The following is a 14948-nucleotide window of genomic DNA, read 5'->3' as shown; positions in this document are numbered from 1 at the left end:
ACACGTAACTCGAAGAACACAACCGGACTCGTTTAATTCCTCCTAGACTGACACTCGCTCAATCGCTCGTTCGCTCATTCGTCGACTCATTCGCTGACGTCACTCACACACACACACACACACACACACACACACACACACACAGACATTCTCGCGCACACACATACGACACTCTCTTGACCATACCTAGCAATCTGGAAAAACGGTCACTGCCACGACCAGCCGTGGGCGTTGGGCCAGAGACCTTGTAGTGAAGGTGTTTTAATATAGCCTACTGTGAACAGTCGGAATAAAGTCAATCTTTAAAAATTCCGACTGCCGTTTGCCAATGCCAACGTCATTTGTCCCGACTTGCAGAGGGAGTCTGCCGATGGGAAGGACATCGCAACTTCCTGGATTTTGTCAGCGATGTCTACCACAGTGGCACCAGGAAAAACCATACTGCGGGCATTGAAGATTGAGACGTTTCTGATAATGGAGTCATCCAGGATGATTGGGTGATTAATTTACATTGTAGGACAAGCTTCAGTCAGATTGCAATTATGGGATTCTCATTTGAACAACTTGGGGGCGCCATTTGCTAAACAAGCGGACAATGTAGTTTTAGGAAGGATTATGGTTAACGGTTCATAATATTACTCATTAATTAAGAATGTCAGAGGAATATTGTAACTTTATATCATAGACATTATTGGTTTATAGGAATTATGTTACTAACATAGTGGTGTGTGTCTGTGTGCGTGTTTGCGCGCGTGTGTGTGTCTGTTAGGGCGTGTGCGTTCTAAATTGTAATCTCTAGCTTTCTTTATTTATTTTTTGGGGGATTCTGGGGTGATAAGCCAATAGCAGAGCTACTAGTAGAATCGACTGCCTACATGTTTATGACTATATTTATGTAGGCCTAATAGTTAAAAATGTTCCCAGGGCCTCCCTGTTAATCTTTACTTATTATTATATCTTCAGCAGATGGTATAAACGTGTGTGTTTGTTGATGGTTTGTTGAGCCCAAAGAGCTGGTTGTGCCGTGTGAAGGCCAGGCTGAGACAATAAATCAGCTGGCATGTTCTCAACCCCTCAGTGAACGCAGCATACAGCCTGTGTTGATTTATGTCCTCCCTAAAGAAGGCCCTTTACTGCCCTTCCTACACCCCTACAGACTGTGATATTACTAGAGTAGGCCAACTGATATAGAACTTTAGTACTATAGTAGGCCTACTGCTATAGTACATTTACATTGATTTACGGCATTTAGCAGACGCTTTTATCCAAAGCGACTTACAATAAGTACATTTGTCATAAGAAGTGAAACAATATATCGCTGTCGGTACAGTAAAGACGTTCATAGAACCAAGTGCAAGTACTAACAATCGCTAGGCTAACCCATTCCCCGTATGCAGCCGGTATAGCAGCTACTGCAGATGCTACACAATTAAGTACTATGAATAAGTACAACGTACATTAAGTGCGTACAATAAGTGCGTACATTAAGGGCCACGACGTACAACGTATGGTGGTCAGAAGGGACTGGATGGCTTTGCAGAGTTGTGACTTTGCTTATCGACCTTTGCTTGTACTATAGTAGGCCTGATATACTGATATAGTACTATAGTCGGACTACTTCTATAGTACTGCAATACTCCGTAATGCTATACTGCTATAGTACTGCAGTACTCAGTAATGATGTACTGATACTGCAGTACTCCGTAATGCTGTACTGCTATAGTAGCCTACTTCAGTACTCCTCATTGCTATAGTTGCCTTTAGGAGTAGGCCTACTCCCCACCATTCTGCTTAATAGTGTTGACTGCCTGACGACTTCATTAGAATATAATTAGCTGGAATAAACTGAGACAAGCAATATTATGGAACAGTGGTCTATTGATTGCATAGATATCTTGCGCCTACATATGCCCATATTTGGGCTATACTACGTGTATGAGGTGTCGCTGATAAGCAAAAGACAATGGGGATATCAACGTAGCGGAAAAGGAACTGGGGATCTCCACGGTGGTAATGTCATTGTGAGAAATAGAAAGTGATACAGCGGAACAGAGAGCGAGGTGGGCGTGGAGCGCGTGTGTGTGCTTCCTCCTCTCTGATTGGACTAAAGAAGACGCTCCAGGGCTCTGGTCGGTTCCTCATCGCACAGCCGCTCAGACTGATGCTGTCCACTCCAATGTAAACTACTACTACTGTCTACTGTACCTGATTGAACTAGAGTTGGTGTTTCTTTGGAGGATTCGCTCTGCCGTGATAAGGATTTATCGATCTCAAGACCATTCAGGTGAGACTTATTTTCTCCATCTGAGTAGGCTACTATTGGCAGGCCAATAACGACTATTAATCAATAATCGTCTTCTTCTAATGAAAAGACTGCTGTTCTGGCAAACAGGAACGATTTTTCTATCGCAATTGTATTTAATGAATAAGTAGTCCCTTTTTGTTAGACTCTGCAACGTTGTTGACCAGATTGCCTAAACCAGTGTTTTTCAATCTGTGTTACGCGGACCAATAGTCGTACGTGAGGGTCCTGCAGTGCTGTGGGATTGTATTCTTGAATTAGACACATTAAGAATAATAGAAAAAATAATATGTATAATGTTTACAATATATATATCGAAAATGTTTCAGTTAATATAGTATTACGGCTTGTTATTATAAAAAAAATAGTGTCGTTTTTTATTGTTAACAATGCCGTGCAATGTATAACATTGTATTGTTTCACATTGATGTATTTTGTTCATTTGTGTTTGATAGGGTTATGGTTTGACTTTCTTCTCACTGTCTTCCACTGGCCATGGCCTTCTGCAGTAATGATGGTGTATATAGGGCTTGCTGGCAATCTTTGCTCAGCCACTGCATGTGTATTCTTTTTTTTTTTTACTATTCGCATGGTCTGCGATAGGTCTTGATGACAATATAGTGAAACACCCCAAGTCAAAGGCTGGGGGCCTCTGGCCTCAATCACTTGATAGGTGGATTCTACTTTATCGATGGGTGATCGATACTCTGGCTAGGTGAGAGTTAGTGTTCTTTAGAATAAAATACTGACGGCGTTACAGCCACGTAGAACTGTGCCATTCATTAATTCTTGTTTTTCCAATACTGTGTTTTAGTGAGAAAATTGTCGCCCAGTCACGTATAAATTACTGAAACTGACTTTGAATATAGACTAATTCACGCTATTGATGACACTATTAAAGAATGTAACATAGCAACATCAAATATTTATAGTATAAATATAATAAACCCAGGAACCCAGGGTGAGGTCTGATCTAAACAATCAGAAGACTCACTCTGCAACCTCCCCCGCATGGAATAAATCAGTACTTAGTTTCTTATTTGACTTCCTTTTTATTTTAATCATACAGGAAAATGACTCATGTCACATGCTTTGTATCTATCTTTGGCGGTTGTATAGCTATTTTCATATCTATCTTTATCCCATTAGGAAATACCCTCAACCATCTCTACTATATCCCTCCAGGAGGCCAGCATGCCCCAGACTCCGCCCCTCTCTGGCCTGCAGGGGGCTGGTCGGGTCAAACGGTCCCAGACCACAGGGGACCAAGACTACCCAAGCCACTGTTACCATACCAACCAGCAGGACCACCCCAGCCTCTGTTACCATGATTCTCAGCTGGTGTCCGGGTCGCTAGATGCCCTCATCCAGCGACTGGTCCCAACGCTCGATTACTACCCTGACGTGAGTCTCCCTTAGCCTTTAACCTGTCGACCCTTAACCAAGCTGCTTTCAACTCACTACCCACAGTCAACAATATACACCCTGAACTGACCATCTCTACCCACAATCAACCATATCTACCCTAACCAACCCTTAACCATTGTATCTACTCTTAACCAACACACCTGTCATTCTCAGAGGACGTACATCTTCACCTTCCTACTCAGCTCCCGGCTCTTCGTCCCTCCCGACCAGCTCATGGTCACCGTCTGCCGGCTGGCTTTGGAGCCGCGACACGATGACTCCCAGGTTGACCAGGTACAAAACCCCCCTGCTATCAGGGCCCCAACCGGCCTTTGCGGAATTACTTTGGCTTTCCATGTTATAAGATTACAGTCAGGTTAGTCATAGAACAGACTCATGGAACAGATCTGTTATATTCTATCTGTGTTATATTCTAACCACATCAAATCTGAATTAACCTTTGTATTCCCACTGAAGATTTCTTCATTAGGAGGATTACTGAACTCTTGCCTCAATACCTTGGTGTAATGAAAGAAGTATGATTATCGTTACTGATTTCATTGTAGATGAGGATCGCGGAGCTTGCTCCCAAAATGGTGCAGCTGCTGAGGGAGTGGGCGAGCAGCTTCCCTCACGACTTCCGGGATGAGAGGCTAATAGGCAGCCTGAAGGACCTCACCCAGCACCTGGCCACCGTAGACCAGGTCTGACCCCTGAGCCTAACCCAGTAACAAAGACCACAAACACCCAGACCCCAATACCCAGACCATGAACACTAAGCCACTAACAACCACAAACACTATCCACCCAGCCGTTTTAGATACTGTGCACTGTGTCAGCAGCTAGCTAAAATACTGTACTTTACATTATCAGTTAGATAGCTAAGTTACTGTACTCCACATTAGCAGTTAGCAGTCTACCTCTGCTTCCTGGATTATTCTGTGTTGATGCCAGACCGCACACGATGAACCAAGGCTGTGGCATCGAGGTCACCATGCCTAATCAAACCAAAGCAGCAGAAGGGAACCAAAGCGGCCTCAGCTCCGTACTTGTTGCTTATAGAGGATCAACGAGGCTCCCAAGCCCCCCAAACCACGCCGCACATCTCCCAATGTACGACACCCCATCCCTTCCAGAACTCCCGGTTCAAAAGTCATTCTGGAGTTAGGTGGCGAGCTCCAGAGAATGCGCCCAAGGAAACAGAACATGAATTTATAACTTGCACACACACACTCCCTGAATCAAAGGGTCTATTCCTGGCTGCTGTTATGTAATAGAGGACATTGGGTCAGTGTGGAGGCCATCTAACAGTGAAGAACAAACCCTGGAGGAGACCCTTTATCTCTGGGTGGGTGGTGTACTCTGGGAGCCAGGGAGGGGCCCCTGGAGGAGTCCCTTTACCACTGGCTGGGAGGTGTACCCTGGGAGCCAGGGAGGGGCCCCTGGAGGAGTCCCTTTACCTCTGGGTGGGTGGTGTACCCTAGGAGCCAGGGAGGGCACCTGGAAAAGCCGTTTATCTCTGGGTGGGTGTTGTTGCGTAGAGCTTCACCCTGTCCGATCTACGCTGTTCTTTAGTTTAACCAAAACAAAGTGCAGAACATTGCAGGCCGTCTGTATTATTTCTACTTGGAGTTCACGTTAGTTCAAGGATCTTGTGAACTCACAAGATGAGATGAAGTTCATGAGGATCTTTTAAACTGTTGGGAATTGGAACCTGTTCAACATTACATTAAGAGGGGTAGGGAATCGGGATGTTAGGTTTGGGAGTGGTAGAGTTAGGAAAGTAAGGGTAATGGGTTAGGGTTAGGAGGGTTAGGGTAAGGGGTTAGAGTTATAGGAGGAATAGAGTGAGGGGTTAGAGTTTGTAGAGTAAAGATGAGGGGTTAAGGTAAAGGGTTAGAGTTAGGAGGGTTAGAGCTAGGAGGGTTAGGGTCAGGGGTTAGAGTAAGGAGGGTTAGGGTCAATGGTTAGGGGTTAGAGTTAGTAGGGTTAGGGTCAGGAGCTTTGGCGAAATGGGGGTTAGAGTTAGGATTAAGGTTGCAGATGGTAATGAATGGTCGTACCCGCTCTAGGTCTACAGGAAGGCGTTGGGCCAGATCCTCCAGGATGTGATGCAGAGCCTGGCGGTGCAGAGCCGGTACCAGGAGGTCCTGCTGAGGGTCAGGAGTGCGACAGCTGAATGCTGGAGGGTGATGGAGACCAAGTCCCGGGCCCAGAGGGACCTGCTGTCCGTCTGCAACGACCCCTTCACTCTGGCTCAGCAGCTAACGCACATTGAGCTGGTGAGGACCATCCCTAGCTCTGACCTCTAACCCTAACCCCTAGTCCTAACCCCAAGCACTAATTCTAACCCTAACCCTAAACCCAAATCCTAACCCTTACTAGGGCTGGGCGATATGACGATATCATACCGTGGACGATATGAAAGTGTCTACCGGGAGAGATTTGGCCATATCGTTTATACCGAGAGAAAAAAAAGTTATATTGCACTGCACTGACTGAAGCAAGGCAGATGTGAGACTCACCTGTTAAAAAAAAATCTAATTTTTATTGAAGGAACAGTTCTATTTTTACCACCAGCTATTTGCACAGCACATAACTTTATTTTATAAGTGTATAATTAGTATTTAAAATATTTGTGTGATGCTGTGATTTTTATTTTATATTACACTGCACTGACTGACAGCCAGGCAGGTGTGAAGCACACCTTTAAAAAAAAAGTTATTTGTATTGAAAAAACAGTTCAATGTTTACAAGATGTTTGCACTATATGACACTGCAGTTAATGACAGATTGTTCGCTACTTACTCCTTTGTAAGCATGGAAATTCAAGTTCAAAATAAAATAAAAAACTGATCAAATGTGAAGTTTGATCAGTTATTTTAAGCCATTTATTATTTTAATTTACTTCAAAAATACCATATCGTGATATGTATCCATATCGTGATATAAAATTACTCATATCGTGATATAAGATTTTGCCATATCGACCAGCCCTAACCCTTCCACAGACCCTTATCCTAAGGCCCCCTAGGTCCTTAAGGTCCTGTGTCTCTATTAACTTTCCTATCCCTACTAAATTGTAATAGGTAACGCTCCGTGAAGACACATGTGGTTAGGACGGGGCTAATAGCAGGAGGATCCTTCAGGATTTATGAGGGTGGAATTATGCTTATTGCTATTCAATTAGCTGGTTTGTGTTTTCTCTTCAGGAGAGACTGAGTTACATCGGCCCAGAGGAATTCATTCAGGCGTTGGATCAGAAACGACAGCTGGACAGCAACCAGGTAAACACACATGCAAACACACACACACACACACACACACACACACACACACACACACACACACACACACACACACGCACACGCACACGCACACACACACACACACACTGTGTTGGATGTTTCCCCTGCTAAATGAAAGCGGTATCGATGGAATTAGATGAAGAGCAATTAACACAAAAGACCAGACATACTCCATACTAGGTAGAGCAGGGTGTCCAAACCACCAACCATGAGTGGTCGTTGCACAATTTGTATGTACTGTGCCATCAGCGATGTTTGTTGAATTTTCTGTTATAAGCTATGTGCTAACCAGATGTTTGTTTGGGTTATTGTAGCCAAGCAACCTTGGAGCGTACGTGGATTGGTTCAACAGACTCAGCTACCTGGTGGCTACAGATATCTGCACGGTAAATAACCTTCATCTTATCTTGTGGTAAACAAACCGGGAAAACCTGAATGATACTGCTCCAGTTGAAGCAGTGTGTTAAAGGGATACTTCACCGGTGGAGATATGAAGGTTATATGAAGTCAATAATTCTATGTATTATAGATAAATAAATTATCTATAAAAAAAAATAGAAATCGGTTCATCCTAGCCTGAGAAAAGGCAGAAAGTGTGTCTCTGGCTCAAAAGTAAGAAATCCTCAAACTACCACAGTGCATTGCGCTTGCTGCACCGCCCTCCCATTTCCGTTTGGAGGGGGAAGGATCCATGGTAGTGCGAGAAAACTTTGTGGAAACATATCCCCGTGATACGTTGACTAGTTTAGACTTCTGCCCTCGTTTTTTCAAATGCATCATTTTTATATTACTGTACAGCATAAAACCATTTGTTACTGTAGCTCAGAATATCAAGTATTTGTACTCAACCTTTTCTCCCCAGTTGAAATAAGTATCTTATGCAGTAGGCCTACTATAGTTTAACAGCACTTGGGTCAGTAAACAAATCACAACAACCCACATGAATTTGAAGTTTTATTCATGAAAAAATGTGAACTATTTACAAAAATAAAATTAATAATAATAAAATTAGCAAAGCAAAATAAAAATTAGTGAGTAGCCTATACAGCATTACACAGGCTTCAAGCTAACGTAACGTAGCCTATGCTCTGTCAATAAGATCGGCTACTTTTGGATAACTACATTGTCACGTTCCCCGGGACTCAAAACTATTGTAGCCAATTTGTTCGTAAAAAAACAAACACTATGCTCAGACGTCTGTTTCTCCCGGCGGGCTTTGGCTGGCGTTCCCAGTTCACTTTCTGGGTCCGTAAATATGTATCCAATACCCACCTGTTCGCCCAGGCGTAAAGCCTGGGTGAGAGGTTACACACATGGCCCCATCCTCGCCAGATTCAGCCATTTATTCTAGAAGAAACTGGCATTTCTGAAATTCGCTGCAGCACAGGGACTCTGTGTTAGTGTCTGTAGGCGAATAGAGCAAACCGGCGCGCTCCGGCTCCTCGTCCACGCCGCAGCAGCCTCCTCCTCTATTTGTGTCAATTCTTCCTGGCTGTATTCTGGCTCGTACTAATAGCCCTGAATGTCCAAATCCAGCAATAGATTTTCAAAATCCACTTTGGCAGTTTCACATTGCAAATTTGTTCTTGCGGTGAAGAAACATGGCGCACATTGTGTTTACATCTCGTACGGGAGCTCCCGCCCCCCCTCATTCCTTATTGGTAGGCTCACAAATTTGGGGAACCAGTGGTTTGTAGTCCTCGGCCCTTATAGCAGGCAAGCAAAGTTCTCCCGAGATGACATCAAACGCGTCATTTGACGTCATCTCGGGAGAAAATTTGATCAGGAAAGCTGGGCCAAGGGAAGACTGGGTTAGACTGAGGAAAAAAAACACGTATTTTTTTACATTACAAAAGCGATTTTATAATGATAGAACACCGGTTCTGAATGGTTGAAGGATCCCTTTAAGTCGAGTTATGCTAGGTGGCTCGCTAGTAACTAGCTATTATTTGTTTTGTTCTTCAGGCTGTGAAGAGGAAGACCAGAGCCAGGGTGACAGAGTTTTTCATTGATGTGGCGAGAGAATGCCTCAACATCGGGAACTTTAATTCCCTCATGGCCATCCTCTGTAAGACACTTTTATTATTCTTATTGTTCTCATTGATTTTGCTGTTGTTATGAGGTGGACTGGGTCGGGTGGAGTGTGTGTGTGTGTGTGTGTGTGTGTGTGTGTGTGTGTGTGTCTGTCTGTCTGTCTGTCTGTCTGTCTGTCTGTCTGTCTGTCTGTCTGTCTGTCTGTCTGTCTGTCTGTCTGTCTGTCTGTCTGTCTGTCTGTCTGTCTGTCTGTGTGTGTGTGTGTGTGTGTGTGTGTGTGTGTGTGTGTGTGTGTGTGTGTGTGTGTGTGTGTGTGTGTGTGTGTGTGTGTGTGTGTGTGTGTGTGTGTGTGTGTGTGTGCGTGCGTGCGTGTGTGTGTGTGTGTGTGTTGGGATAACCCCACATATGGCGTGTAGACAGAGAGGGGAAGGGGGAGGGGTAAGGGTAGCCTGGTCCTTCCAGACTCTCGTACTTCATTTAATTTGTACAGAGAGTCTGGACCTAATTGACAAACGTTAACTCACTTGAAGGTGTCTGTTGAAGTTTAAAACTATTGGATCAGCCCAGTGCTACTCTGGATCTGCCATAACCAATCGCTAATGTTTGGCCGGGAATCACGTTGCGCACAGGCTGTAAACAAACCAATCACTGTGCGTGAAGATGTCCGTCAACGAGAGCTGACTTTAACGTCATTGATTTCAGCAACTCCCTCTGTTCACTGATTGGACTCAGACAATTTAGATGGAGAAAACCCACTAACATACCGCAGACCCAGACCTATTACTAAAGGGAAATTCAAATTGAGCGACAGTACTTAGGCGGGCAGAGCCAGGCTAGGGTAAGGTTAGCCTCTTTAGGACGGCCAGCTGTCCTAGCTCCTCTCTCTCTCTCTCTCTCTCTCTCTCTCTCTCTCTCTCTCTCTCTCTATAATGGGGATGAATAAATACACACACACACACACACACACACACACACACACACACACACACACACACACACACACACACACACACACACACACACACACACACATACACGCAAACACACACATCTTAGGCTACTAGCAAATGGGAGCAGAGCACGTGTTAATTATATATTTTCCTACTCCTAAAACTCATGTCAAATACTTTACAGACATATCAATATAAATATAAAAGTGATGGTGCATGAGTGCACTCGTCAGCATGTCGGATTGATCCAGTAAAAAGACGTTTTTCTTTCAGCTGGGATGACCATGGGTTCTGTGTCTCGGTTGAAAAAGACCTGGGGGAAAGTGAAGACCGCCTCTTTTGATATCCTTGAAGTAGGTCCTGTCTGGTTCTCACAGTAGAATGGTTCGAATAATATTATTAATAGTTCATTAGCATTTTCCACCTTCATTGTTTTCTCTTCTTCATGGAGAGTAACATTCAGGTCTCTTTAACCTTTCCTTCCTTCCCTCATTCCTTCATTCCTTGCTCCCCCTGTGCTGTCACCTCTGGTCTGAGATCAATCAGAGCTTGTGAGCCATGCAGTCTTCTTTTTTGTTCTCCTATTTAAATTTCCATTGTAGCATTTCATTACTAATTTCTGTCACTCTCCCCAGCACCAGATGGATCCTTCCAGTAACTTCTCTAACTACAGAAGATCCCTGCAAGGCGCTCTGCAGAGGTCCCTGAGCGCCACCAGCCCCAGAGAGAAGGTGAGGAACCACAGCCTCACTCTGAACAGGGCCTGAGGTTTCCAGCTTTACCCACAGCCCAGGGACCCGGAATGCTGTGGGAAATTGTCTTATGCAAAACACATTATCCTCTCTGTGTGCCATGACAAATGCCGCTGCCGAGGTTAGTGTTGGGTTAGCTAAACGAATCTAATGAAAGTTGGCCAGCAGAGATTATTGCCAGAATAGGGGCATTGGTGGCTAGCAGCTAGCAGACTTAGCTCTCTGGGGCATGGTGGCTTTGACGACAATTACAATAATAATAATATAATCATTATAATAATTATGATAATAGAAAGTGTTTCTGAGGAGGGCTTCTCTTCTTGAAAGATCTCAGGAAGGTTTACACTTTTCATCTTGAAATGACTGGCCACGGTAAATGCTACATTCTGCTCGCACTTTCCAGCAGTACATTTTCAGTCGCGCAGCGGGGAAACACAAAAAGGTGATATTCAGATGGCTACACATATTCGGTGGCTACAAGTGGTGGATACAGGAAGTATCACCGTGCAAGCTTAATTCAGTGGGGCATGCACCGGTGACAGTAATCTGAGACGGGCAGTACAGTAGGGGAACCTTTGCCTATCATCAACCAAAGAAACATAATTTTTTGTTTGCTGTGGCGCTGTCCATGGGGTTGGAAAGGTGCATACACTAGGCGTTGTAATCTCTGAAATAATTAAGAAGGGTGTGGGCATAAGCACACACATGTGGGACATACATAAGCATGTGCATGAAAAGTACACTGCACGGTTACTATGTGGGTGAATGATAGGTAGAAGTGAGCTATGTAGTTCAGCAACTTATCTGTTGCTCTTACGACGACAACATCCCTTTTATAATTTCAGTAAAAACATTTCTCTCTCTCTCATTTTCTTTCTCTCTCTCTCTCTCTCTCTCTCTCTCTCTCTCTCTCTCTCTCTCTCTCTCTCTCTCTCTCTCTCTCTCTCTCTCTCTCTCTCTCTCTCTCTCTCTCTCTTTCTCTCTCTGCAGGTTGTCATTCCATTCTTCAGCTTGTTGATTAAGGACCTATACTTCCTCAACCAGAGTTCTCCCAGTCGCCTGGCCAACGGTCATGTCAACTTCACGGTATTGTCCCTTAGCCAATCAGGCGCTTCGTCTCCGTTGTGCAATTTGGCCTAGGTCCCGTGTCGTCATGGTTATAACAACAAAATTAGGAAGTTGTCTTATTCTCAGCTGTGTGTACATGGAATTTAAAATATTCTGAGTGGCGAGCATATGGTATAATCTTTATGATGACAGAATACAATTGTTTTTGTTTATATGGAAGTTCTACCACCAAATTAAAACCACTGTATTATGACAATACCACCACAGTACTACCACATTACTACCATTATCTTAGGGCAATGTCTGAATTGTTTAGCTTATTCAGTAGTTTTTGTCGGTATGTGTTATATTGTTTGTATTGGTTAGTATTGTTACGTGTATTAGTTTTGTGTGTTAATGTTAGTATTTGTTAATATTGGTTTGTATTAGTACTTGATAGTATTAATTAGAATTTGCTCTGTGCTGTAGTATTACTTAGTATTAGCATGTGTTAGGAATATTATAAGTTAATATGTGTTAGTATGAGTAAGTATAAGAAAGAATGTGTGAATATTAGTATCAGTTAGTATTAGTTAGTATTTCTCTCTAATGTAGAAGTTTCGAGAGCTGTTGAAGCAGCTTGGGAAGGTGATGTTATTAGCCAGGGTCCGTTTTTTTACTGTTCCACCCTGGGACCTAGTTTCAGAAAAGTGTGTTTTTGGGCACCGAAAAAGCCGGATCCGTCTAGACGGTCGGCCCAAACGCACAAGACTTATGCGTTTTCACCCAAAAATCGGTTCTGTGTGAACAGGGCCTTAGTACTACTATTAGTATAGGTTGTATTTTGTCTTTACTGCAGAAGCTCAACAGCTTGGCTGGGAGTGGTGATGTTAGTATTTTATGTTTACTATTTTCTCCCTCCTGCAGAAGCTACAGGAAGTGTCGCGGCAGCTCCGGGAGGTGATGCGGTGGCAGGAGGTGGAGAGTCCATTCCAGATGAACTGCCGGATCCAGACGTTCCTGCTCACCACACCTGTCCTTAACGAGGACGGTAGGTCCATTATATTCACTCAACCTAACCAGCAGCCAATCAAAAGACATCGTCTTAATGTCTGCCGGTTGGGAGCCACCCCTTGGCTGCTTTTAACAATGGTTCCAATGTGTGTGTTTGTGTGTGTGTGTTAGTGTGATTGTGTGTGTGTTTATGTATTTGTGTTTAAGTGTGTGTGTGTCTTTGTGTGTATTGGGTGTATTAATGTGTGTTGGTCGATGTGTTCATGTGTGTATATTAATGCGTGTGTGTTTATCTGTGAATTTTAGCACTGTATCTTGCCTCCTATGAGAGTGAACGACCAGAGAACAACACAGAGAAGCACCGATGGCAAACCCTCAGGTACACACACATTAACCTCATTATTTACTCGCACACACACACACACGCACACACACACACACACACACACACACACACACACACACACACACACACACACACACACACACACACACACACACACACACCAGCATGCTTTGCTAATTGAGGTGTGTTCTCCTTTCAGGTCCTCTTTACTGAACAGGCTCTGAACTCCCAGTGCCAACACCAAACCCACTCCCCTCTCCAGGAGCCCCCCTTATCTGGGCCCTTTTCTGAAGACCCCAGCCAGTGGTGTCCCGGCCATCAGGCATAGCCTACTGGGACCAAACCCAGCCGCCGCATCGGTCGGCCGGGGGACTGTCTCTCTGAGTCATTCGGGCTGCACATGAGAGTGTGCTAAGTTAGTTAATGTGCATTAACATTCTAGACAAATGCAATGTAGTGCATCAGAGGGATGGCCAACAAAAGCCATCAACAAGAAAATGTCATAGGGACAGATTTTGAAATTATTAAAAAAAAGGAAGCAGGCTTTACTGGCACAGTACCCTTCTAAGGAGTGGTGGATAATCAAGGCTGAATCTTGTTCCCAGCACACCACTAACCACAACAATAGCCAACGCTGCAGTTAAGTCTATTTGTCCTGCTGAGTGTAGAGGTTAGCTGCTACCTGAATTTAGCCCCGTCTTTCCTAAAGTAAAATCAAATGTTTCTAAAATATACATTTTTAGAACCAAAGTAGTGTGCTGTAATCTATTATTTTTACTATGTAAAATGATGCTTATTATTTATTATTGCAGTCTGGTTGTCACTGTTTGCAGTGAATTACTGTTGTTTCATCTTATTTAATTTGTGCTCAGTAGGCTACATTACATCAAATAAAATAATTATTTTAAATATCGAAATTGTTTGTAGGCTAGCCTACAACAAACACTTGGCTAGCCTCCTATCTTAAACCGGGAACACAGCTAATTAGGTCATACACAAATCTTGTGATTTGTTTTATTTTCCAATAGGTTTTATACATTTTGTTACTACTTTTACCAGAATAGAACATTCCTTTTTAACGTTTTTATTGTGTCGGCCTTAGGGTTAATAAATGAATGCTGACACAAATTGTGTGAGTGTGACTTCTCGTTTATTCATGCAACCCCAAATGGAATCCAGATCTGTGGCGCCACCACGTGGGTGACTGGGGTAATGACAGTATGCAGTATGACCCTTGTCCCAAAACCCCACTGAACATCGAACATCGTGGGCTATTACTAACTATCATTAGGTTTTAGTAATTGGTTAAATCAAATGCCGAAGATAAGGCAGACAATACAGATTCCCCTAGAATATAGAATACAGGCCCATCTGCACAAGCCTCTCCGGGCCGTGGTATTGGACAGCTGCCATCCAACTCGGTTCAATGGAATACGCTGCGGGCCAACTGAACTTTACTGGGAAAACCGATGAGTATTTCATCAGTAGCCTACAGTAGCCAACATCACTGCAGCCGAATGTCACCGACCGGCATGTTGAGTTAGACAGCTTGTCTTGAGAGAGAGAGAGAGGGAGAGAGAGAGAGAGAGAGAGAGAGAGAGAGAGAGAGAGAGAGAGAGAGAGAGAGAGAGAGAGAGAGAGAGAGAGAGAGAGAGAGAGAGAGAGAGAGAGAGAGAGAGAGAGAGAGAGAGAGAGAGAGAGAGAGAGAGAGAGAGAGAGAGAGAGAGAGAGAGAGAGAGAGAGAGAGAGAGAGAGAGAGAGAGAGAGAGAGAGAGAGAGAGAGAGAGA

The 14948-nt window shown here is 43.8% G+C and overlaps 1 protein-coding gene across 2 annotated transcripts; it reads left to right on the top strand.

Annotated features, from left to right (window-relative positions):
• The first annotated feature begins 2132 nt into the window (after nt 1-2132).
• Nucleotides 2133-14289, top strand: rasgef1ba (RasGEF domain family, member 1Ba). 2 transcript variants are annotated; one of them, XM_030357880.1, is made up of 14 exons: nt 2133-2284; nt 3452-3706; nt 3884-4003; nt 4276-4413; nt 5782-5991; nt 6922-6996; nt 7332-7403; nt 8983-9085; nt 10275-10354; nt 10637-10732; nt 11744-11839; nt 12728-12851; nt 13121-13193; nt 13360-14289. In XM_030357880.1, exons 2-14 carry the CDS (start codon nt 3497-3499, stop codon nt 13382-13384), a joined length of 1422 nt encoding a protein of 473 aa, XP_030213740.1. In that variant the 5' UTR covers nt 2133-2284; nt 3452-3496; the 3' UTR covers nt 13385-14289. The 2 variants fall into 2 exon arrangements, with proteins under 2 accessions (XP_030213740.1, XP_030213739.1); XM_030357879.1 differs by having other exon boundaries at nt 2136-2284; nt 3488-3706; nt 13360-14284.
• The last annotated feature ends 659 nt before the right edge of the window (nt 14290-14948 follow it).

The sequence above is a fragment of the Gadus morhua genome, chromosome 6, assembly GCF_902167405.1.
Source record: "Gadus morhua chromosome 6, gadMor3.0, whole genome shotgun sequence".
NCBI lineage: Eukaryota > Metazoa > Chordata > Actinopteri > Gadiformes > Gadidae > Gadus > Gadus morhua.
This window is presented reverse-complemented; position numbering and strand designations above follow the sequence as displayed.

What these genes read in the sequence shown, in the direction of transcription:
- rasgef1ba (XM_030357880.1), top strand. Translation starts at nt 3,497, where the DNA reads ATGCCCCAGACTCCGCCCCTCTCTGGCCTGCAGGGGGCTGGTCGGGTC. An exon ending in CGCTCGATTACTACCCTGAC is followed by an intron (nt 3,707 to 3,883) that starts GTGAGTCTCCCT and finishes TGTCATTCTCAG; the next exon opens with AGGACGTACATCTTCACCTT. An exon ending in ACCTGTCCTTAACGAGGACG is followed by an intron (nt 12,852 to 13,120) that starts GTAGGTCCATTA and finishes TGTGAATTTTAG; the next exon opens with CACTGTATCTTGCCTCCTAT.